Source organism: Pantherophis guttatus, chromosome 5 (genome assembly GCF_059756535.1).
Source record: "Pantherophis guttatus breed Tessera chromosome 5, ASM5975653v1, whole genome shotgun sequence".
NCBI classification, from domain to species: domain Eukaryota; kingdom Metazoa; phylum Chordata; class Lepidosauria; order Squamata; family Colubridae; genus Pantherophis; species Pantherophis guttatus.
The window spans coordinates 20268293-20293238 of NC_142067.1; the positions used below are offsets into that span (position 1 = coordinate 20268293).

Here is a 24946-nt window from a genome sequence, read left to right on the forward strand (position 1 = left end):
GTCTGATTTCCCCCAATTTGCTTTTCTCATTCCAGTCCTTGATGAAGCTGATAGAATTCTGGACATGGGCTTCGCTGATACCATGAATGCAATTATAGAGAACCTTCCTAAAAAACGGCAGACCCTGCTTTTCTCAGCCACGCAGACCAAATCTGTGAAGGACCTTGCTCGGCTGAGCTTGAAGGATCCAGAATACATCTGGGTGCATGAAAAAGCAAAGTTCAGGTTGGAGTTCAGCTTATGTAGTCTGCAAAGAAATATGTGTGTTTTGGGTACTGTCTTGTTTTTCTCTATTCTGAACCTCCTTGTGGCATGGTATGGTCTGAGAGTTTCCAGTCTTGGGCTTAGAATAAAGCAGGCTAATAAACTGGAGTAGGCACATCCAGGAAAAGAAGATTTAATCTGGATTAATCACAGGGTATTTGTAGAATTCCTTGTTTCACTACTTGCTTACCTTTGCAACAACCGTCTGTACAAGAAATCACTGCAATGTATAACTTTTGGACCTTGAAGCAGAGAGCTGCAAGCTAAAGTAAGTGTATAAAAGAGTTGATTTAAAAGAGATACGACTGGCTAACAGTGCGACTATAAAAATTACTATTGGGAGCAGCCCAAGTAATTTTTGATTTGATCTCCCAAGTATTTTTTTCTCTCAAAGGTCTGACAAACTTTATTCAAACAGCTGAGAATTACTTCATTCCCAGCGTCGTCGAACTAAATTAAAACAAATTCCTCCCAATACAAATTCCTCAGTCCTATTGCAAATCTTGGTCCAATTAGGCAAACTGCCAAAGGCCTTTCTTGGCAAACGTTCAGAAGTCACAGATACAAAAATAAATACAAGACATAGACGAAGAAGAAGACAAAGCTACCAGTGTTGTTTTCCAGCAAAGCCCAAACGCTGTTGCTGGTCTGTTTTAAGCCTTATGGGAGGGGCCAATCATCTCTTGGCCCTACTCCCAAGTTGTCCTCTTTGCTTGAGCTGCTCTTGCCTTGTGGCAGCTCTTCTCATGCGTGCATTAGGAACAGGCTCCTCCTGTTCCTCTGCCTCACTCCTATCAGTCTCTGGAGGCTCTGGAGTCTGCACCTCATTCCCCGATGGCCCTGGCCCCATCTCTGCCTCCGACGCAGAGCCCTCATCTGGGCCTTCCCCAGCCTCCATGACTGGCCCATGTTCTCCCTCAGCCTCATCGCTGTCCGACTCCACTGCCAGCTCTGCAGGCTGCTGGCGGACCACAACAGTCTCTTGCAAATGCCCGGCAAAAACAAAGGATGCCTCCTTCTCGGAAAAAGTTGCAGATCTAGTTTTACTTAAATAATACTTTGAGACACGTTTACTTGAACGTATATTGTTGGTTTTTCATTGCCTTTTTCCTCCCCATGATGTTTTTATCTGTTGTCTATTTCTCCTTTTCTGGTACTTTTAGTACTCCAGCAACCTTGGAACAGAACTACGTTGTTTGTGAACTGTACCAGAAAGTCAATATGTTGTACTCTTTTCTGAGGAGTCACCTGAATAATAAGAGTATTGTATTTTTTGCAAGCTGTAAAGAGGTATTGTATAATCCCATATTATTACAATTTATAAGAGTGTTAATTATAATTTATAAAAATCAAATGGATAACAGTCATGCAGGGTGTTGCATTTTAAATTGTCTATCAATATATTCTATGGTACAAGGAGTCCTCGACTTACAACAGTTCATTTAGTGACTGTTCAAAGTTAATGGCATTGAAAAAAGTGACTTATGATCGTTTTCCATGCTTATGATCATTGTAGCAACCCCACGGTCATGTCATCAAAAATCAGATGCTTGGCAACTGACTCATATTTATGATGGTTGCAAGTGTCAGAGGTTATGTGATCACCTTTTGCGACCTTCTGACAAGCAAAGTCAGTGGGAAAGCCAGATTCACTTAACAACCATGCTACTAACTTAACAAATGCAGTGATTCACTTAACAACTGTAGCAAGAAAGATCAACAAATGGAGCAAAACTCACTTAACAACTGTCTCTCTTAGCAGTGGAAATTTTGGGCTGAATTGTGATCATAAGTCCAGGACTACCTGTAATCAGAAAGTTAGAATACTGTAAAACAAGCAAAGTGTAACGTTCCGGTGTCCCGCGTAAGAAAAGCCAGCAATACAAGTTGATGTTAGATTGTTTATCTGGAAATGCGGACCCAGCACAAAGCGACCATCCAAAAGGAATCAAAGTTTGTGCTACTGTGGTTAGCTCACCCACCCCTTATATTGTGCCCCACCTCTCCTGTGTGTATACCCCGTCCCTCCCATTGACTGCTTAGACAGCCTCCGTAGTCTGGCCACGCCCCTAGCCTCCCATCCTGGCTAATCCTGCCCGGCTTCTTGCTGCCACCCATGCTCTGACAATCAGCTGTTTTCCCAATCCGATGAACAGCTGTTTCTCAATGAGCCGGGTAAAGCCAGGGTTCTGCTAGTCAGGCGGCAGCTCTGTGGATGCAGGAACGGGCAGCCAGTCAAAGTCTGGGGCCCTAGCCAGGCAGCAGCCCGTGGATGACAGAGCGAAGCGATCTGTGGGTCTCTTGGGTGGCGTGCGTGTCTGCTCTTTCCCTGCCCTTCTGGTGGCCCCGGCTGGTCTGGCGGTCCGGGGCTGACACAAAGCAGATGAAAGCACATAAATTGTTTTGCTGAATCCTGAGGCTGGAGAGCACTGTCAGCACTATAACACAATCATGTTATTTATCAATAGCAGTTATTTATCAACTGCTAACTTTATAGAAGTTAGCAGTTGATAAATAGCAATTGCTATATATATATATACTTCTTTATACTACTCTAAAGGGAGTTATAGCAGCTATAAACTCCCTTTATAGAAGTTAGCAGTTAAGTATCCAAGCAAAGAGAAATTTGGGGTGTAGGTAGAGGGAAATACTCCAACTGGACTTCTTCAGATATCTTTGTGTTGTATTCAATGAAGTGCATGCTTGGTTTATAAATCGACCAAACACATAATAGTAAACATTGTGATCCAAGCATTTTATTCTATGAAAGAAAAGGAAGGTGTTTTTCCTAATTAGGTGCCTTGTAAGTGTAGCTTTAAATAAGCACTTGGCTTAAAAATGAGATGCCTTTAGATCAAAGGGTGGGGTTTATTTATAAAAAGGTTTTTATTTTGGGAATAACTCCTATCTTTTTTGAGATATCATGGAGTTTAAAACCGCATCAACTCTGTTGGGTGTAGCTATAAATCTGTCACTAACTGAAAAGATTATGGTGACGAGGCCTGGCAATTGATTACCCTGCAAATTGCTGTGAAATTGGTGAAAGAAGGCATGTTCAGGGGCAGAAACAGATCAGCTGAATTAAATGAGACTTCGTGAGATTTCAGAATTGTAAATTCTAATCAGGCTCCTGGGTTTTTCATAGCATTCGCTTTTAGGAAACATAGTGGTTTGGTTTTAACTCCCATGGTAATTTTCTGAAAATTGCTGCATGATAAAAATGATATGAAAGCTCCAGGAGGAAAGGATATTTTTCTGTTTTTTTCCCCTAGGAGACACGAAACCTTAGCATGCCTTTTCCTCTGATTTTTTTCCATTTTGCAGATCTCTGGCCTTTTCCATTTGCAAACCTTTGTATCCCTGTGTCTAGCTAGCTGAGGTAACAGAAGTGGCTCTTCTACCTGTTTGAAACTAGTACTAAAGAGTAGAGAAAGCTGCTTCTTCCTAAGCGTTGAATTATATATCGTCTTTTGGGATATCTCTTAACATCCCAATCTAGTTTACCACCCTGGGTTTTTTCTTCCGTGATATTGTTAACCAGGTCTGATCCTGTTTAGCTTTTCTACTTCAGCCAAGACTGGCTAGGCCAGGGCTGTCAAACTCGTTTCCCACGGGCCAGACGCGTCACGCGCTAGCCACGCCCGCGCCCGGTTTAGTGAAGGGGGAAAAAAGTTGTGATATGTCATATGACGCCGCCGTGATGACGCGAGTTTGACACCCCTGGGTTAGGCAGTGCTGGCCTACAATGTAATACATATGTCCTGTCAACTAGTTTTGCTGATAGAATTTAGTATTAAAATGATTATTGGTTTCTAGGTTCAGTATTTGTTTAGAGTCTTTTGTCGCCTTCGTCCGGGTCTCCCTATACTGGCTCTTCATGGGAAACAGCAGCAGATGAAAAGAATGGAAGTTTACCGTGATTTTTTGCGCAAGAAATCGGCAGTTCTTTTTGCTACGGATCTTGCAGCTCGTGGACTAGGTAAACAGTTTTGCATTCCTTCATATCCAGGGGAGTTATCTAATCGATTTGGCCCAGTTCTTGAAAATCATTTATTAAATTAATCATTTAAGGAAGAGACCAAGATCCAGCTGGCTAAGATTGAGTGGAGAACTCATGTTCTCCAGCAGCAGACCTGGGATGCTAGTCTTTATCCTTTCATTGCCTGTGTCCTCTTCTGCTGCTTCCTCCACAGTCATGTCCCCATTGCTTCAAGTCCTGTTGTATCTCAGGAATGAGACTAGTCTAATTCCCTCCTAAGTTAAGATCCAGGTCAGAATCCAGGAGGCCAGCCCAGCAAGAGGAGGAAGATGAGGAACTAGGAAAGAACAGAACCATGTGTTCCCTAATTCAGATAGCACCTTGTCCACATTTCTACAAGTTTAGGATTTGTACTTGTTGATTTTTCCAATCTTGCATCCCCAGGTGACAGTGGACTTCAGTTTCTATCATCTCTGGTCAGGATGATCAGATTTACCTAGTGATCAACTATTAAGTATAGTTAATTAGTTTATTGATCATATCAAGAGACAAGAGAGTGTAAACTAACAGAAGGATAAAGTAGGCATAAAAGTATGGAGCAAAGAAATTCAGATAAGTGCATCACCTTTATTGCACATGTGACCTCACTCTGTTCTATATAATGAGCTCTCAGCTGAATAGCTTTCATTATAAACTTGGTAATTCTGCTGGCTGGCTATATATTTATTGACACCCCGTTGTTGAGATTCTAACAGGCACTTTCGTCAAGTAAAGATTCTAAATACTGGGTCCTTGTTGGGGCAAATAATTGGCATTCAAATAAGATATGTACAAAGCCTTTGATATCTGGGGCTAGAGATCAAGTATCGATAAGGGAATCTTCAATTAAATTTTCCTTTTCTGGTTCAGCACTTCCTTTAAGCTGTATCTGTTCCAATGTATACTTGTGCCTTGCATTTTGAATGTAAAAGATCTGATTGATATAAAGTGGGGTTTTATAAAATTGCTGGTCTTCAGTTTAATGGGCCATTATCTTAGTTCAGCAGCTTCCAGCATAACTATCGTATAGAGAGAGATGGGGGCAGGGGAGGAGAGCATAATAGGAAAGGAAATAAGTAGAAGTAGAAGAACAGAGATTAGGCAAAACCTTAAAAGAGAAATACTGTAATAGAAATTTATTTGTATTAAAAAGTTAGCCGAAATACAAATTGGATTATTTCTGAGGTATACATGCATTGCAAACTTCTGGTTTAAAATCATAAATGGCCAGTTCTACTTTTCAATTTGTAAAATGCAAATGATTTCTCTCTCCATACCAAGTTTAAAATTATGATCCCTTTCATTATTTAGGAAATGAAGCTTCTATTAATTTTAGTTCCATCTGACAGATACATGTAGCTAGAATATGTGATTAATTGTACTTTGTGAGCAGTCTCTTTCAACACAGTGCCAGTAAAATAGAGCTGGAGTGCAAAATTCATATGAAATTATACTGCCAACATGGAAAGTGTTGTATGTGACTGGATTTCAAATGGGTTTTTTTTACAGACTTCCCTGCTGTGAACTGGGTCATTCAGGTTGACTGTCCAGAAGATGCAAATACATATATTCACAGAGTTGGGAGAACAGCCAGGTATATAGAGTTTTTATGTTGTATGGAGTGGCTTTCCCTAATTTGATGTCCTCTGATTCTGTTGTCCTCTCCATCTTCCAGAATTAGCCAGCCAAGTTAGCTAATAGTTGTGGACACTGTAGTCCCGATATCTAGAATATATTGAAGAAAGCTTTTCAATGTTAAAACTATTCATAGGTCTAAGAAAATATTAAGGTTAGCCCTGTTGTTACATTGGATCGGTGTTTTTCAAAATGCTCCCTGAAGAATTCTGAGAGCTGAAGTCCATGCATCTTAAAAATGGCCAAGTTTGAACAACATGCGTTAGATTATGTTATTATGATAGTTTGTGACTGGATACGTGTACTTTGTTTAATAGCCAAGATGACCAACACTGAAAAAAAGTAAGGAAGAGTGTGATTGGTACTTTTAAGTTTAAGAGTCGTCTGAAAATGGGCAGCAAATTAAATGTGATAGATTGATTAAGTAAACAAAAAGAAAGCAAGAAAAACAAAGAAATAAAGAAAGAAGACGTAGTTTAAATGTCACATTTCTTTTCCCTGCTCCCTGGTATTTAGCCATTATGCTAGGTGACTGTGATTCCTTGTAAATTAATACCTTTAATATTAGTCTAATGAATGCTTTTCTTCAGTGTGAAGTTTGGATTCTTTTCCTTCCTTGGTTAAATTTAGGAGGGAAACAGCTTATCAGAGAAATATTTAATTATATGAAAACCCAACACAATTCAGTTTCGAAGTCTCAGGACTCTCATAGCCTGACTTATATTAATCATGACAGAAAAATAGATATGTCCATATGACTAGGACACAGTTTGAGTACAGTGTCTGAGAAGCAGTAGGAATATATTTGCTGTGGATTGTAAAATATTTATTTGCTGCATATATTGTTCCTATACAAAGCTCTGAATTTTCCGTTGAGATCTTTAAACGTGCTTAACTTCAGTAAGGTTGGAATAATATTTGGACACTGAGTTGTGTATTTTCTTGGTATGTGTTCTGCAAATGAATTTTGTTCATTATTTAACATTGGTTTTCGCAAATTTTATGGAAGAAGCATAATATAAGCCTTCTTTGGTTCATGTTGCTGAAATCGCTTCGGGCTTCTAGGAGCAATGTGTGGTCGCAGCTGTTTCTTCCTTTTAACTGCCAGCGGGGATGTGAACTGATTGAGTGGGAGCTTGACTGCGTTCTGATTGGGTGGAGAGCACAGCCAAACCCCCAACCAATCAGAACACACCTCCACCCAATCAGAACACAGTCAAGCTCCCACCCAATCAGTTCATACCCCCACTGGCAGTTAAAAGGAAGAAACAGCTGCGACCACACATTGCTCCTAGAAGCACGAAGCCGAAAACACCAGCCTGAAGATGACGAATGAGACTTCGTCGAAACGTCGCCAAGACACTTCCAATTTTACACGGGAGAAAACCCGAATAACCAAAGACCTACATACAAACACCCGCGAAAACCTCAGAAAACGCGCACACGCGCGCGCACACACACACACACACACATATATGTTTTCTGAGGTTTTCGTGGGTGTTTGTATGTAGGTCTTTGGTTATTCAGATACTCTCAATCTTACACGGGAAAAGACCCAAATACACCAAAACTTGCATACTACAGCAATTAAGATTTTATTATTTTGGCTCTGGACAGTGCAGATATGCCCTGACATTTTTTTTTTTTTTGTATTTTCCAAGAAGAGATTATTAAAGTTCACTTGGGAAATCTTGTCTATCTTCTGACACATTACATTTGTTTTTGTTTTCTCACCTACTCAAAAATTCTGCCTGGGCAGGTTATAGATTTATATCTCCTCCCTTACTACACATTATTTTAAAACCATGTTTTCTCTCGGGTACCACTGTGTTTCACTATACATATTTATAAGGCATTATATAATGTATTATGCACTATAATAAATACAAAAAAAAAATTAAACTGCCTTGAAGAGAATTTGGCCAATTTGATAATAAAATGGAGGTTTCTCTCAGGCTTTCTAACAAAAACTCAGCAGTAGTTCCCAAATTGTCAACTTGGCATGGCTTGATGAGGTGCTTAAGCTTGAATTCAGCTGAAAACCCATATTCCTGAAGGCAAGATAAATATTTTTATCTCACACTAGGTTGGAGCCACTAAAACAGTTGATTGCTTGCTGTTAACATTGAAACGCAGTTTAATTTAATTCCACCACTTCTTTTTTTCCCTCTTCTTCCCATAGTGTGATGTTCTTTTTGCCTTTTGCTTTCTACTCTTGAAACTTGGTGACTGTTGCTTGTGGACATTACTTGCCATATTGTCGTGGAAAACTTTGCTTCTCAGCTTAATTCCTGTAACATCCTTCTCCCCATTTTATTCCCCTTTTCATCCGTGGCAAGATGAGTTGCTTTGATGGTGTCAAGGTTAAATTTTGTCTTTTACATACCAGAATTGGACAGAGTGACACTAAAGACTGAGTAGCTTAATTCCTGATTTAAACATCTGGACATTCCTGGAGCTGTTTTTAAATGACACATCTATATTATGGTACAGGTGGAGGAGAAAAATAGAGGGATGCGGTGGCTCAGTGTCTAAGACACTGAGCTTGTCGATCGAAAGGTCGTCAGTTCAGCAGTTCGAATCCCTAGTGCTGCGTAATGGGGTGAGCTCCCATTACTTGTCCCAGCTTCTGTCAACCTAGCAGTTCAAAAGCACGTAAAAAATGCAAGTAGAAAAATAGGGACCACCTTTGGTGGGAAGGTAACAGTGTTCCTTGCACCTTTGGCATTTAGTCATGACGGCCATGTGACCACGGAGATGTCTTCAGACAGCGTTGGCTCTTCGGCTTTGAACCGGAGATGAGCACCACCTCCTAGAGTCAGGAACGACTAGCACATATGTGTAAGGGGAACCTTAACCTTTACCTTACCAGAGGAGAAATTTCCAGTTGAAGACCCAGAAGGATCAAGGCAGAGATTTGCTGAGTAAAATGACTGGTAGAAAGGATTGAAGCTTTCAGAGAATGTTAGTGAAGATAGCCTTACAAAGATGCAGAATTCAAGAAGCTCAGGAATGAGTTATTTTTCCCTCTTTCCATTCTCCCTCCTAGGCTAGAAACAATCCTGGAAGTGGAAATACCGAGAAGCATTGCATGAGTCAGGGAGGGAAACAAGATAGGCTCTGAAAAGCTCCATTTGGAATTGTCAGTGTAGAATTCTATGTATAATTTGGTTAAGATAAGGCCACTGTATCTATTGGAAACGTACAAATTATCGACCTAAAAGCACTACAAAAATAAACACTATAATTTAGAGAAAAACAGTATATTCATCTGGAAAGTTTATGTCCTTCCTCCTACCCTCTGACAATACCTGATTTGGTCTAATTCAGAGTGAAAGGAAAGGAGGACATTTCTGTCTGTTACTTGGTTTCAGTGGCAATTAAAATTTCTTTCTCTGGGAACACAATGACAGAATGAGGAGCAGTTCCACCTCCTCCTTTCAGCCCCCATGTCTGAATGTTGTTTATTGGCTAAAAGGTAAAGGTTTCCCTCGCACATATGTGCTAGTCATTCCTGACTCTAGGGGGCGGTGCTCATCTCCGTTTCAAAGCCGAAGAGCCAGCGCTGTCTGAAGACGTCTCTGTGGTCATGTGGCCGGCATTACTCGATGCCAAAGGCGCATGGAACGCTGTTACCTTCCCACCAAAGGTGATCCCTATTTTTCTACTTGTATTTTTTACGTGCTTTTGAACTGATAGGTTGGCAGAAGCTGGGACAAGTAACGGGAGCTCATCCGGTTATTGGCTAGAGCTAGCCAATTTCAGGAATGTCTTCTACATGTCAGCCCACATCGTCAGGGCTGTCATTCCAGTGGGAACGGAGGTAGACAGAGTATGCAGCCCACGTTCCTGCCCGGATATCTTGCCTTGCCGTCACTTGCCGCCTCCTGCATACAGACGGTGGAATCCTCCTAGTATAGGAGCTGAGAGGCAAGAGAGAAGGCTTTTTCTTAGCACCTCTTTCTTCAGTCATCAAATCCTCCATCTCTTCACCCTCTACCAAGTGTCAGAATCTCTGGCAGCTGCAGAATCTTTGTTGGGCAACTGGTCAGATTATTTGAGTACTTCAGATGGAAACAGTGAAAGAAGCAAGAAAATAAGTACATCATTTAACACTTTAAGAATTGATCCAAGTCTAGGGAAATATACACATGCTTCTCCCCCAGTTTTCTCTAAACTGTAGAGTTTAAATATGGTATACTTTCAGATCCTACATTAAACTGGTACACCCCCCCGATGAATATTTTCCATAATGCTGTCATTTCTTTGTTCTATCTGATTTTTTTAAAATTAACATTTTGAGGGACTAGAGAGGTCGGTGGTGGTTAACAATTTGTCTTCCAGATACAACTAAGTTTAATTAAATAAATATTGAGCTAATTAATGTAATTAATTAAATACTGAGCTAATAGTAAAAGAACCCACTGGATTTCTAACAGTGTTTAGCATGTTTTGGCTCATGAGCTCAAAGAAATCCAATATTTTTGGACAGTGGGCATATTGGGAAATTTGAAAGAATTTCAAATAGAATTCAAATTTGAAACTTAAAATAGAAATTATGGGTACAAAGTGGGTAATGATGCAACCATTTATTAGAAGGCAAGTAATGAGAGTACTCTGTCCACCCCTTAGATTGCTTTTCATCACTCCAACAGATTGATAACATTTTCAGCTGAAACACCGAGGTTCCACCATCTACCATTGTTGTTTTCTAATAACCCTATGGGCTCTAGAAGAATTCCCCACTCTGCCCATTTCCCTTAATTATTTTAATTAAGAGAAATCAGGAAAAAGTTAAAACCAAATGGAGTATGCAACCTTGCATCGCAAGATTAATAGATACACTGGAGCCCAGGGGCACCAGTCGGCCTACTTTTGCTTAAGAAGAACTGTATTAGAAAAACCAATCCAAACAAAATGGAAAATTAATTTTTGGCAAGTGCTTGGTTTAACTTTCACTTGACCTAAACTAGACACTGACATGAAAATTTTTTTATTTCCTAGCTTCAGTTGTTGTGGAATAATTTTGTTTGATCAAATAGGAGTAAAATATGAAGTTAAATTAGGCAATATCTTATGTCCAGATACTTTTTGAGAAGAACGTGATTGGGGTTGCCAAAGAGATCATAAGCTTTGTCTCATGGAAGGCCCATTTGATAACATAGATTACAGTACCAGCATAGTAGAACTATAGTGTCTTCATGCAGAAATATTTATAGCCATCTGGTTACGAATTTTTTTCCATGAGGATTGTTTTGATCAAATTTGATATAAAACAAAATACAGGGCCACTAGAGGACAGCAGTTGGTTTTCGTTTTAGGAAAGTCACTTTCATGTTTTTTTTTGATTTTTTTGCCAACAAATGACAACGTACTTTAAATGCTTTACACATATTAACTAAGTCTCAGTGCCTGTCTTGCAACTGATGCAAGCTTTGTTTGCTGAAGTATAACTAGAAAATTTAGCTCAGCATAACTAAACCTGGTTTCGAACCCAGAAGCAATTAGAGAATGAAGTCATAATTTGTTTCAGTTTTAGTCTCTGGTTTCTTCCAAGGAGATTAAACTGGGATGCTGCCTTCAGCCATTATGCCTGGCTTGGTTAGCAAGAAACAGCTGTTTGTTAGCCATTGTGCCTAAACAACAACAACAAATATGTTGTTGGTGTAGAAGTGAATAGCATGAGAATTTTTTAAAAATGGTGTGTTCTGAATTTCAAAAGAATCAGAGAGTGATCAGAAGTAACAGGTAACAGTAACAGAGTTGGAAGGAACCTTGGAGGTCATCTAGTCCAACCCCCTGCTCACGCAGGAGATCTATATTAGGGATTCGAACTGCCAAACTTCTGACCTTTCTGATCGACAAGCTCAGTGTCTTAACCACTGAGCCACCTAGTCAAGTAATGTATAAATCGAGTGTATACATTCTTTCTTACAGTGATAAAAAGGACTACTGGCTACCAAACAATGAATAGATGCAAACCATCCTTTCACTGCAAGAAAAAAAAAATCTGTTTTTTTTGATAATGAAAATGTGGGAAGGTAACCCATGAGCTTTGCAGTAATCAACTACCTGTATAATGGTGTGTCATTTGAAGTACGGTTCTCTTTGGAATTCTCTTAGGCTTTTTTTCAATAAGGCTATTAATCAAAGCACTTACATTTATTTTTGTTTCTTGGACTTTTTCCAGACATCACTACAAGGAAGGAAATCTGACAGTCAGCAAGATTCCATGACCATGGTTAGATGTATTCAAGGATAGTACTCAGACTGATTAAGCCTTTTAGAACATTAATGGATAAGCTTTCTATAATGAATATAGTGGTGGCCTGAGAGACTAACAAATATTAAAGCTGTGTCTCTCAACCTTGGCAGCTTTTAAGTTTTGTGGAGTTCAACTCCCAGAATTCCCCAGCCAGCGTGATGGAAGTTGAGATTCGCACATCTTAAAGTTGAGAAGCTTGAGAAATATTGCTTAAGGTGTTGAAACTTCCTTAATTCTTAGGATGGGACCTCTACAGAATAACCTCTACATTGGGTTAAATAAATAAAAGTAACCTAGTTTAAGTTTTCATGTAACAATCTTTGTTAAGTTATTGGAAGCACATGGTTGTTGTTTATTGGATTGAACTATTATCCAATGATTTTTATGTAATATGTTTTACATATTACAAAATAATAAGCACAGCTTTTGAGAGATTTTGAGCAGGAAGCAGAGGATCTTCATTCATTCCTTAAATTCCAAATTTACTGTTCTTTGCTTGTAGAGTGGAGAATCATGTACTATGTTCCTCTGAATTTTGTGTGCCACAAAATGCTCCTTGTCTTTTTGGCTTAGAGTTTGAGTAGATATGTTTGTGAATATACCACAAATATAGTCATTAAGTAGTACATTTCTAAAGAAAACCTTGCAAGCTTTTGCTGTTCACAAGAGTAAGAGAACAATTGACGCTATGGTTGGGTGACAGCAATAGGGTTCATTGCTTTCCAAATATCAAATTTAATTGCTGTGAGGATACATTCTCTATCCCTTGTTGATCAGAGAAAAGAGGAATGTTGTTCTAGGCCTTGGTAGTGCTCAGGGAGAGTAAAAGAATGATTTAGTACCTCTTTCATTTTTTTTCCTCTGGAAAAAAACCCCAGTTTTAACAAGGCATCTCAACTATGTCTGTCTGTCTGCAATAACCCAGGATCTTGGTATTATAAATAAGTGGTACATTGCAGTTTATTGCTCTGTTTTGCTTCTGCTAAAGAAACCATATAACTTACCATGATTTTTGATCCCAAGGTCTTGAATTGTTGCATCCTTTTAATAACCAGAATAGGAATCTTCGTTCTTGCCTTCAAAGCCTGACATGTTTGGCAGGAACAATGGTTTGGTTTTTGATCGATTTAAAAGAAGGATGTTCAATCTGAGCCAGCCATGAATTCTGGGAGTTGAAGTCCTAAGTCTTTCAGCTGCCAAGATTGGACACCTCTGGTTTACATCAATGGGCATCGGTCATGCCCTATGTTTTCTCAGGGGCTATGAAATGGGAACTCATAAGTGGGGTTAAGATTTGGAGCTGGAACTAGAGGTAGAATTGGGCAAGACGGTCTCTTTTTTCTCCCTCCGGCAAAGCAGCTGATGGGGAGACACAGATATTCCTGTCAGAGATCTAAACTGATTTCTAGTATAAATGCTTTAAAATCAGACCAATGGTGTTAGAGCATATTCTTGGTAATGGTAAGTTCAGGTGGGTGAAAATGAACAAAATGTATTACATTGGCATCCTTCAGTCTCAAGAGACTATGGTATCGTGCTCTGGAAAGAGGTCCTAAAACAGCATCTAGTGTGACTAAAAATGCCAATTCAAGAGTGGCAATCCCTTCCACACTGAGGGCAGATACATTCTGTCCCCTGCCCAGCCCCCAGATTTTGCTGGTTCCGGGACTGCCTCTTTGCCTCAGCCTGCCGAACAAGTGTCTCTTCGAATTGGAGAAGGCCATGCTGTGTCTTTAGCCTCCAAGCTGAACGATCGGAGGTCAAGTTTTCCCAGTTGTTAATGTCCATTCCCAGAGCCTTTAGGTCCCTCTTGCAGATATCCTTATATCACAGCTGTGGTCTCCCTCTAAGGCGCTTTCCTTGCACTAATTCTCCATACAGGAGATCTTTCGGAATCCAACCATCAGCCATTCTCACGACATGCCCCAACCAGACGTCACTGTTTCAATAGTGTATACATGCTAGAAATTCCAGCACGTTCCAAGACTGTGCTATTTGGAACTTTGTCCTGCCAGGTGATGCCAAGAATTCATCGGAGACAGTGCATATGAAAGGTGTTCAACTTCCTCTCCTGCCGTGTGTAAAGGGTCCAAGACTCACTGCAGTACAAGAGTGTGCTCAGGACGCAGGCTCTATAGACCTGGATCTTTGTATGTTCCATCAGCTTCTTATTAAGCCATATTCGCTTTGTAAGTCTGGAAAATGTGGTGGCCGCTTTACCAATACGTTTATTCAGCTCAGTATCTAAAGAGAGAGTGTCAGAGATAGTTGAGCTGAGGTACACAAAGTCATGGACGACCTCCAGTTCTTGTGCAGAGATTGTAATACAGGGAAGTGAATCCACGTCCTGACCCATGTATTGGTGCTACTCATTTAACGTGTAGAAGAAGAGGCAGAATTTTAAAAACAAAACAAATCCAAAATTAAAATGGTGTCAGCTGAATTTGCCATCCATCCTTTAATGCCTTTCTTCATGAATGCTGGGAACAGGGTGGTCATTGAGTTACAACCATTTCTTCAGTGACCTTTTGAAGTTACAACAGCACTGAAAAAATTACTCATGATCGTTTTCACGCTTATAACCGTTGCATCATCCCCATGGTCATGTGATCCAAATTCAGACGCTTAGCAACTGGCATGTATTTATGATGGTTGCAGTGCCCCAGGGTCATGTGATCACCTTTTGTGACCTCCTGACAAGCAAAATCAACTAGGAAGCCAGATTCACTAACAACCATGTTACTAACTTAACAACTGCAGTGATTCACTTAACAACTATGGCAAGAAAGTTCCTAAAATGAGGTAAAACTCACTTAATGATTGTCTCACTTAGCAAGGGAAATTTTGGACTCAGTTGTGGTCACAGATTGAGAACCGCTTGTAATTACTTTCTGAAAAGCTTGGATTTGAAGGAAAAAAATGCTCTCCCCCCCTTTACATAGGTACAAAGAAGGTGGTGAAGCTCTCCTCGTTTTGCTTCCTTCAGAAGAAAATGGCATGATTCAGCAGCTGTCCCAGAAGAAAGTTCCTGTCAGCCATATCAAGTAAGTTCTTTTCCAATTTGTACATAACTTAGTTATGCATTTGAAACCGAAAGCGATTTCTATGAGGTCGTTTTTTTTCTTCGTAAAATAAGATTTTTAAAACTTTCTTTTAAACTTAAAAATGATGCGGAACATAATGAGAATATCCATTAGCAACAAACACATCATTTATTTTTTTTTTTTACAAATAAGCAAAACATATTGCCTATATTTCAAATCTTCTTATTTCCTAGGAAAGCAAATAGACGAAATGCTCTTCCATTATTTCAAATGTTTGGTGAAATGGAGGTCTGTAAATACAATCTGACCTTTCTGTTTTTGCACCTCCTGTTAGCAATTTTACCTTTTTTTTCCTTCCAGGCTAAATGATGTGATCTGCCAACATTTAATCTGTTTAGGAAAGACAGAGCTGAGACAGTGAACTCTTTGTCAGTAGCAAAATTACACGAAATGTGGGATGGTTTGGATGCTGTGTGGAAGGTGTAGATGGTGTGTGGTAAAATACATCAGTAATGTATTTTTCTTTTTCAAAATTTGTACCGTTAGCCAAAGAAATAAAATTGGAGAGAGAAAAAAAAAGGCTAGTGCCACTATTAACTCCTGCCAAACACCCACCTATGCTTTTAAAATCTATTATTAAAATACAATACTTTTCAAAACAAATATACTCCAATCTTTGAAACAGTGAACATTTGGCAAAAGTGGCTGTAGTACACAGTTCCTATATTGCTATATTAAAATGCTGATCTGAAATAGGGCAGTGTTAAATTTGTAGCATTAATGCTATTTTAGCCTTTTTCCTCCAACCAAAGCTCAGTTGATAGCACCAATAGTCTCCTGCTTTGCTTCCAGTGATATCAGTTTTATTCTTTCATGCATACAAAACTAATTGCCATTTGCTATCTAATATCCAGTAGCTCAATATGCAGGAAAAATTAGTTCATATGTTGCACTGAAGTAGCTGTTCGCTTCTGATAATGCTGTTTACAGTGCTTTAAATCATGGATGATAAAGTGGGAGTGCAGTGAAGCTTGCAGATTCTTGTAAAGGGCTCCTTTTTGTCTTCTTAAAGGAATTTCAAAAGTCATCTAAATAACAGAGCTGTAGCTTGCTATGTTCATTTTTGCAGAAGAAATAATAATCCAAGATTGTTTGAATACATAAGAATATTGTACCCTAAGTCTAGCTAAAGCCATCTTCTTTTCAAAGGTTGTAAATGATAAAAAGGGCTAGTGGGGGGAAGGGAAGGGAGGAGAGGAGTGGAGAGGAAAGGAGGAGAGGAGAGGAGAGGAGAGGAGAGGAGAGGAGAGGAGAAATAGAAGGGACCTTTGAGTCCAAGCCCCTGCTTAGGCAGGAAACCCTTATAGCGTTTCAGACAAATGGTTGTCCAATCTCTTAAAAACTTCCAGTGTTGGAGCCTTCACAACTTCTGGAGGCAAGTTGTTCCACTGATTAATTGTTCTAACTGTCAGGAAATTTCTCCTTAGTTCTAGGTTGAAGGTTCTTGAAAACATTCAGCAGGTATCAGGTCCATATTTAAGAAGGCACACTGAAGTTGGGCTGCAGAATTCAGCATATGAAGAATACCTGTTTTCTGATTTTTAAACAATATATAGAGAAGGGTTTTCTTGAATGTCCAATAAAATGTACTGTCCAATGGAAAGTGCTAAGACTTCCTTGCTTTGTTGTTTGTGTCCTGCGCCAGCAGATAGTGTGTAATACCAATATTGTCTTCTTTATTTTAATATGATGTATTTATTTTAATAACCATAAGGAGATCTACTCTCTGCACAGGTAATCCTTGACTTACACAGTTCGTTTAATGACCATTCAAAGTTATAACGGCACCCAAAAAGTGACATGACTATTTTTCACACTTACAACCATTGCACTATCCCCATAGTCATGTAATCAAAATTTAGACACTTTGCAACTGGCATGTATTTATCATGGTTGCAGATCATGTGATCACCTTTTGCGACCTTCTCACAAGTCAAATCAATGGGGAAGCCAGATTCACTTAGCAACCGTGTTATTAGTTTAACAACTGCAGTGATTCATTTAACAACTGTAGCAAGAAAGATTGTGAAATGGTGCAAAATTCACTTAACAACTGTCTCACTTAGTAACACAAATTCTGGCTCAATTGTGGTCATAAGACCAGGACTACCTGTGGTCAGTTAATTCCGTTGTCCAAATACCTAGATATTAATCTCTTTCTGTATGGTTTTAGAGGAAGGCTCCTTATCCCGTCTGTAAGATGAGTAATTTCTGTCACTGCTTTCTTTTCAGTGGTTTTCCAAATGCTAAAACAGATATTGAAATCTTCTCTGCTGCTGCATCCATCAGTCAATAATGTTTCCTTGTCTAGGCTAAACATACCTAATTTTTAAAAACAGCTTTGCCTTGCTGTCTCTACATTGCAGTCCCTCCTTTAAATCTTTTCCAGTTGCCAATATTTTCTGAGACATCGTGTGCCCCAAATTTCTAGCAAATTTTAATCAGGTCACACTAATGCTGAGTAAAATGGCATTATTATTTCCCGTGTCTTTCTTGACAACCGCTACTCAGCCATAAGACCTAAAAATGGCCTTGACTTCTCTAATTAGTACATCACTTGGTTGACTCATTTTCAATATTTTTGTGCACCGTAGCTTCTGAGTTTAGCTTGGATTAGCCGGTTCTTGGGATTCGATTGTCATTTCCTATATTTAATTGAGTAACTTTTAGCCATGTTGGATTTATTGTGGCCCTGGTTTCTCCCCAGATCTACATCTTAATGTATGAAAATATAGAAGGATGGCGTGAAATTTTATTTATTTATTTATTTATTTATTTATTTATTTATTTATTTATTTATTTATTTATTTATTTATTTATTTATTTATTTATTTATTTATTTATTTATTTATTTATTGGTTCGATTTATATGCCGCCCTTCTCCGGAGACTCAGGGCGGCTTACAATGCGCTAAGCAATAGCCTTCATACTTTTATATATTTTATACAAAGTCAGCTTATTGCCCCCACAAACCGGGTCCTCATTTTACCTACCTTAGAAAGGATGGAAGGCTGAGTCAACCTTGAGCCTGGTGAGATTCGAACTTGCAGTAATTGCAGGCAGCTGGTGCTATTTAACAGCACTTTAGTCTGCTGCGCCACCAAGGCTCTTATTTATTTATTTATTTATTTATTTATTTATTTATTTATTAGTTCGATTTATATGCCACCGTTCTCCGGAGACTCAGGGCAGCTTACAATGCATTAAGCAATAGCCTTCATTCTTTTGTATATTTATACAAAGTCAGCTTATTGCCCCCACAAACTGGGTCCTCAATTTACCTACCTTTGAAAGGATGGAAGGCTGAGTCAACCTTGAGCCTGGTGAGAATTGAACTCGCAGTAATTGCAGGCAGCTGGCAGCTAAGTGCTACTTTAACAGCAGCAGTTTAGTCTGCTGCCCCACCAGGCTCCTCCTTGTATACAGTAAGGGAGAACTTACTGTTACATTTTATTTGTTGATCTTGATTTGTGAAATAAATTGGTTTGGATGCAAGGCTTTTATAAAACTTGATGTGTCCATCTCGGCCTTGGTGATCAGTTGTTGGTTGCATTGGATTTTGATTTTTAGAAGGAGGCTGTAATTACTCAAAGTAATTACAAGTAGTTCTCATCTTACAACAGTTTGTTTAGTGACCATTTGAAATTACAAGGGCACTGAAAAAAGTGACTTATGGCCATTTCTCACACTTATGACCATTGCAACATCTCCATGGTGATGTGATTTACATTCAAATGCTTGATAACTGACTCATATTTATGACAGTTGCCATATCCCGGGGTCACGTGATCCCCTTTTGTGACCTTCTGAAAAGCAAAGTCAATGGGCAAGCCAGATTCACTTAACAACCGTGTTACTAATTTAAAACCACTGCAGTGATTCACTTAACAAATATGGCAAAAAAAGTTGTAAAATGGGGCTAAACTCACAACAAATTTCTCACTTAGCAACATAAATTTTGGGCTCAATTGTGGTCATAAGGCAAGGACGACTTGTACTATTAAAAAACAAAATAAGGTGGCTGGTTCCCCTTCTTAGAAATCTTTGGTGCTCTATACACAGATAAAGAGTTGGCATTCCAATGATTGATTATGTTTATTTTTGACCCATATAGTGTGAGAAGATATCTTTTGGCACAGACTCTATGAAGTAATCTAGAACCAGTTTTTTGTTTGTAAGTGACTCCTTGCTTTGGGTCACTGACATGGTAAAAGCAGGTTTAACCTGGAATGGCCTGCCAGCCAGAAAATCTGTTGAAGCAAATATTATTTATAAGGCTATATTGTGGCATCGTGTTGTCGAACTGACTTATCACCTGATTCTTTGATGGAGAACCGCTTCGCATTTGTGCGTGCACAGTTGTGTTTGTAAATTTGGGAGTTCTGTTGAGATTTCTCAGGTTTGGAAACATTCTAGTGAAAACATTTTTAACCACTTAAAAGAAAAGTTGCCTTATGAAAAAGCTCAGTATGAAAAATTGCTGCTAAATATTCATCTCTTTCCTTCAGAGGAGCTCAGTTTTCTATCTTTTTATAAGTAGAAGGAGATATATAATGTTAATTCTGTAACTTTATCTTGGAAGAATGATTTTCTCTTCCAGTTCAAATTGTTTTCTGGGTAAAAGGCTGGAGCTGCAGCTTTTGTTGCTTCCATTATTAATTTTAAGAGAACAGTCTGCAGACCTGATACAATTTCAGCTGTGTATTCACAGTAGTTTTTCTCCATTTTAAAATAATAGGTAGGAGAGATGAAGAAGTATTCCTCAGATGAAGAAGCAGTTTTTCTATGACAGGTCTTTGTAGGCCTTATAGAGAAGATTTGAGAATGTTTCTGTGGTTTACCTGTGTTCTCTATGACTCTCTGATCTTCCAGAATCAATCCTGAGAAACTTTTAGACGTCCAGAAGAAACTGCAGTCCTTATTGGCTCAGGATCAAGATTTGAAAGAACGCGCCCAACGGGTAAGGGGACAATGGCTAGTCCACTGATATGTAAATGCCATGATTGTAGAATTTCATTTTTTAGGTATATAAGAAATATTAATCTTGAATAAGATTTTTGGTTTTATGGGTTATAGGAGATCTGAAAAGATATGCTTATGTTCTTTGACTAAAGTAAAGAGGTATTAGAAATTAATTAATTGAAATTAATCAGTTCATTTATTAAATCATTTATTAAAGGAAATTTATATGGTGGCCCAGCTCACACATTGGGGATTCCAGACAGCTTATAACAGGGGTGTCAAACTCAAGGCCCATGGGCCAGATCCGATCCATGAGATGCTTAGATCTGGTCCGCGGGGCCACCCTGGAAACAGCGAAGGACTGGCCCGTGGTGCCTCTGCTAGCGAAAACGGAGCATGGGAGGGCCGCTAGCAGGGTGGATAAAAATCAATGATTTTTTTTAAAAAATCAAAAAAAAAATCAGATTTTTTTGATTTAAATCAGATTTTTTTGATTTTTATCGAATTTATTTTAATAAAAAACTTTTGGAGTAAAAATCTATCGTAAGATAGTTTTCTATTTAAGATACATAAATAATTTAGTTTATTCAGCATGAAATGGAGCTTAGTTATGTAGCATGAGGCTGTATATTCTGCAACACTGGGACTATCGGTGAGTCAACAGTGGGTCAAAGGAGTAGCAGAGATGACAGTTGCTCTTTAAAAAATATGATTTAAATTGAGTTGATTTAAATCAAGCCCTTTTACTAGTGATTTAAATCATGATTTAAATTGTGATTTAAATCAACTCGATTTAAATCAAATCCACCCTGGCCGCTAGAGAATATCACCTGGCAGGTACTCAGAGGACAACATCTTCTTGTAGGGGCATCGTGTGGGGCATCATTTCCCTGAAGAATAGACTTGGTTAGACTCTACTAGCTTTACAGAAACTTAGTGCTATAGACTTACGGTAACATCATACTTGAGAATTCATTGAACTGCCAGCATAGCAACAGCAAGACAGTTGCTTCTTTCCATACTGGCCAGGGAGGCAGATGGCTGTCTGCCAGACAGTAATTGTCTGCTGACCCTAGTGTTCTTTTATTTAAAATTGTATAAATCTGTTTTCTAAACTGATCTCTCAAGCTGTTACATTATTATGGCAGGCATTTAAAACAAAAACAAAAATAGGGTGATATTTAATCTCAGTAATGAACCATTAGTAAAACAACAATGCAATTGCTAATATGTGTTGCTTAAATAACATTCATGGCATGGGACCGTCTCTCTCCAGTTGTATCTACCCATTGTATGAGATCCAACAGGAAGGTATGCTCTGGGTCTCATTTGCTAGGCTAGAGAATATCACCTGGCAGGTACTCAGAGGACAACCTTTTCTTGTAGGGACATCGTCTGGGGCATTGTTTCCCTGAAGAATAGACTTGGTCAGACTCTACTAGCTTTAAAAACCTGGCTTGTTACTGTGTTTGGGCCCAGAATGTGGGATTGAACTTGAATCTTGTTTTATTGATGGTTTATTGGTTTTATTGATGGTGTTGGTTAGTTTTTCCCCTTAGCTTCTATATTTGTTATTTATAATTGTTTGTGATGATTTTATTTTTTGTTACCTCCCAGTTTCAAATGTTTGAGATGGCTGGCCAAATAAATCTATCTATATATATATCTATAAAAGCGAAATACCACTCACGCATCATCACGAAATCTCCAGAACCATAAAGCCTACAAACTTGAAATTTGGCACGTATGTTCCTCTTGGCTTCTAGATGCTCGCTAAGAAAGGATTTTTCAAAATGACCATCAGATCATTAGTATTTCTTATATTATTATTAACATGCTCTGATGCTAAGGAGCTAGACGTTCTATTCCCCCTCCCCACCTGAAAAGAACTCTGTTCCAACTGCCACTTGGGTGTGGATGTGGCCAGTGCATCACTCATCCAGCCTGTGGGCTGGGAGTTTAGACATTCTACTCCCCACCTGAAAGGGAGAGAAGGGGATAAGATAGGATAAGATAGCCTGAGGGAGAGAAGGGGAGAGGATAAGAGAGGCTTCTGTGGAGCCAGCCTGAGGGAGAGGAGAGGCTTTTGTGGGGCCAGCCTGAGGGAGAGAAGGGGATAAGATAGGAGAGGCCTCTGTGGGGCAAGCCTAATGAGAGAAAGGGAGAGGAGAGGCCAATTGTAACTATTCATTAATTTTCAAGCTGTAAGTGTCAATTTATCAAGCCCGATCACATAGTTTCGTAGCGGAGCACAGGTATCCAGCTAGTTGAATATATAAAATAAATAAATGAGTTTTTTTTTTAAAAAAAAGTAGTTTTGATTGAGGATGTATAATGGTAATTGGAAATGGTAAAGAGATGTAGCCAAGAGAATACTCAAATGAAACACAACTTAGCCTACAGCAGGATTGTGGGTGAGGTAAGCAGCTCAGAAGAGACCTTCCCTAGTTTCTTGAGCTGCAGAGGGGACAGGGGGAGATACTTTCAGACTTGTTTGATTCTCTTAATGTAACCTTACTATGAAGTAGAATTAGCTCATCCGGCTGTGTTTTCTGTTGGATCTTCCTTACAAGGCTGACAGGAAATGAACTATGCATTTCTTGGAAGATGATTGGGATCACTAAGAAGACCTTATTTCTGCTCTGCTGCAGTACCTGATGTTCTGTTGCTCTCAACTTGAATTTGAGCATAAGTGTGAGGATGAAGGGCTGATCGGGTTCATGATGAAGGGAAGGACTGCATTGCATTCCCCAGCTATTGCCTTCCCCCTCCCCAAAACCTTCATGCATGAAGAGGGGAGGAAGTAGCATAGAACTCTATATTTTTGCACAATATAGCAACAGCAGCAACCAGTTTTATTTTAGTCATTTTTGGCATATCTTTGTGCCCTTGCTCTTCCTTATTTCTATTGCGCTTTTGTCATTGAGTTGCTGAGTCGGCTTATTCAAATCTTTTTAACTTAGGTTGTTAGTTCCCATAAAAACTTTATAGAGGAGCTGGTACTGCTGAAATAATTGTTACCCCTGTAAATAGTCTGTCGGCCACCTGAATTTCCTGTTGAATTGGATATCTTATATAAAAAGAACCTTTTTTTTTTTTTTTACATATCTAGGGACGTTTTCATATACAACATTTTTAAAATTAAAAGCAAAAAATATTTTTGTTCCCTGAAAAGAATGTATGAACTGATTGAAAAGGAAATGCAGTAGGTGTCCAGAGGTGATTATATATAGAGAAAATTGGTCTTCTCAAGCTCTGGAGCTTAGAAAAAAATGATTTAAGTTTTGGAAAATGTATGTTACAAGATTTTTTTTTAAAAAAAAACCATCCTTCCTGAGTTATATAAAATTATTTACGAATGAAAAGGACATCTTTTTTTCACTCACTCTACCTTTTACCAATAAATATTCATATCTTCGCATATCTTGTCAAAACTTGAGACTTAATGCATACAGAGATATAGAAAGCTACTTTATTTGATGACATCTGTTGCCCCATTGTAGCTTGGTACTATTAATTGTGATTGGCAATGTATTGTAACCTCCAGAAGAGAAGCACATTTCATGTCATCTTCTACCTTATTCTTTTAGCCTAGCAAAGGTTGGTCTAGGGAAAGGAGAAGACCTTTAATTTCTTCCTTCTGAAACTCATGCTGTGGTATGAACAGGTTTCCTTGAATCAGACTAGGCTCCTGACGATTGCATGGACATGTTCATGTTGTTTTCTTGGAAGAGGTTTGCAAAAGTCTTTTTCCAGGTTTGTTGTTTGTTTGTTTGTTTGTTTGTTTTGGCTTTCTAGTTTACTTTATCATCCTGGAATTTCCTGCTGATCGCCATCTAACCACGACAAATTCCATTTAACTTTTTCAGGATCAATCAAAGCTAGCCTAGGACTGCCATCTGCTGTGACTTTTGTGTGGTTCACTTTTGCGCTGCAAGTGAGGATCATATAGCAAATTTGATTTCCTCCTCTTAGTTATTAGTTCAAAAAAGATTCACATTAATATGGTACAGTTCACTTATTGGATGTTTGTATTTGTTTTTGGTGTAGCAAAAACCTTCATTTGGCAACATACTATATATCCATAGATTGAGAACCAGTACTTTGTAGTTCACGAGTACTTCCGATGTAGAATGTCACAGAGTTCAAGTCTTTCTGTAAATTAATTACAATTAGAATTAGAAAAACAGAGTTGAAAGGCACCTTGGAGGTCTTTTAGTCCAACCCCTTGCTCAGGCAGGAAACTCTATACCATTTCCACTGATTAAGTTGTTCCATTGATTCTGTCGGGAAATTTCTTCTTAGTTCTAGATTGCTTCTCTCTTTGATTACGGTAGTTTCCATCCATTGCTTCTTGTCCTGCCCTCAAATGCTTTGGAGAATAATTTGAGTTAAACCTTTGAGTAAAAATGAAAATCATTGCGATGTAGAAGATAGAATATTGAATATCCCTGAAAAAGTCTGAAATTATACCATGTTTTGGTCCTCATGTGTGTAATTACTTTTTTCAACTAAACCTACTTTACTAGATAAAATGAAGCAGAATAATGTAGAAAATTTAGCCGCTGAATCCCTTACTTAGTTGAAGAATCCAACTTAATGCATTTTTTAAAAAATGACTATGTAATCTATACTTGAACATATTCAGTGACTTGTAGCAATAAGGAAACAGCTGCCGTTCTAAGATCTCTTTTGCAA

General features: G+C 38.7%; 1 protein-coding gene across 1 annotated transcript in view; it reads left to right on the plus strand.

The window, feature by feature from the left end:
• DDX10 (DEAD-box helicase 10) overlaps nt 1-24946 on the plus strand; it is a 158017-nt gene that overhangs the window by 14103 nt on the left and 118968 nt on the right. The window contains exons 6-11 of the mRNA XM_034409664.3: nt 36-225; nt 1428-1554; nt 4081-4243; nt 5792-5876; nt 15125-15226; nt 20159-20246. Of these exons, the coding sequence (XP_034265555.2) occupies nt 36-225; nt 1428-1554; nt 4081-4243; nt 5792-5876; nt 15125-15226; nt 20159-20246 (755 nt within the window). The remainder of the gene's footprint in view (nt 1-35; nt 226-1427; nt 1555-4080; nt 4244-5791; nt 5877-15124; nt 15227-20158; nt 20247-24946) is intronic.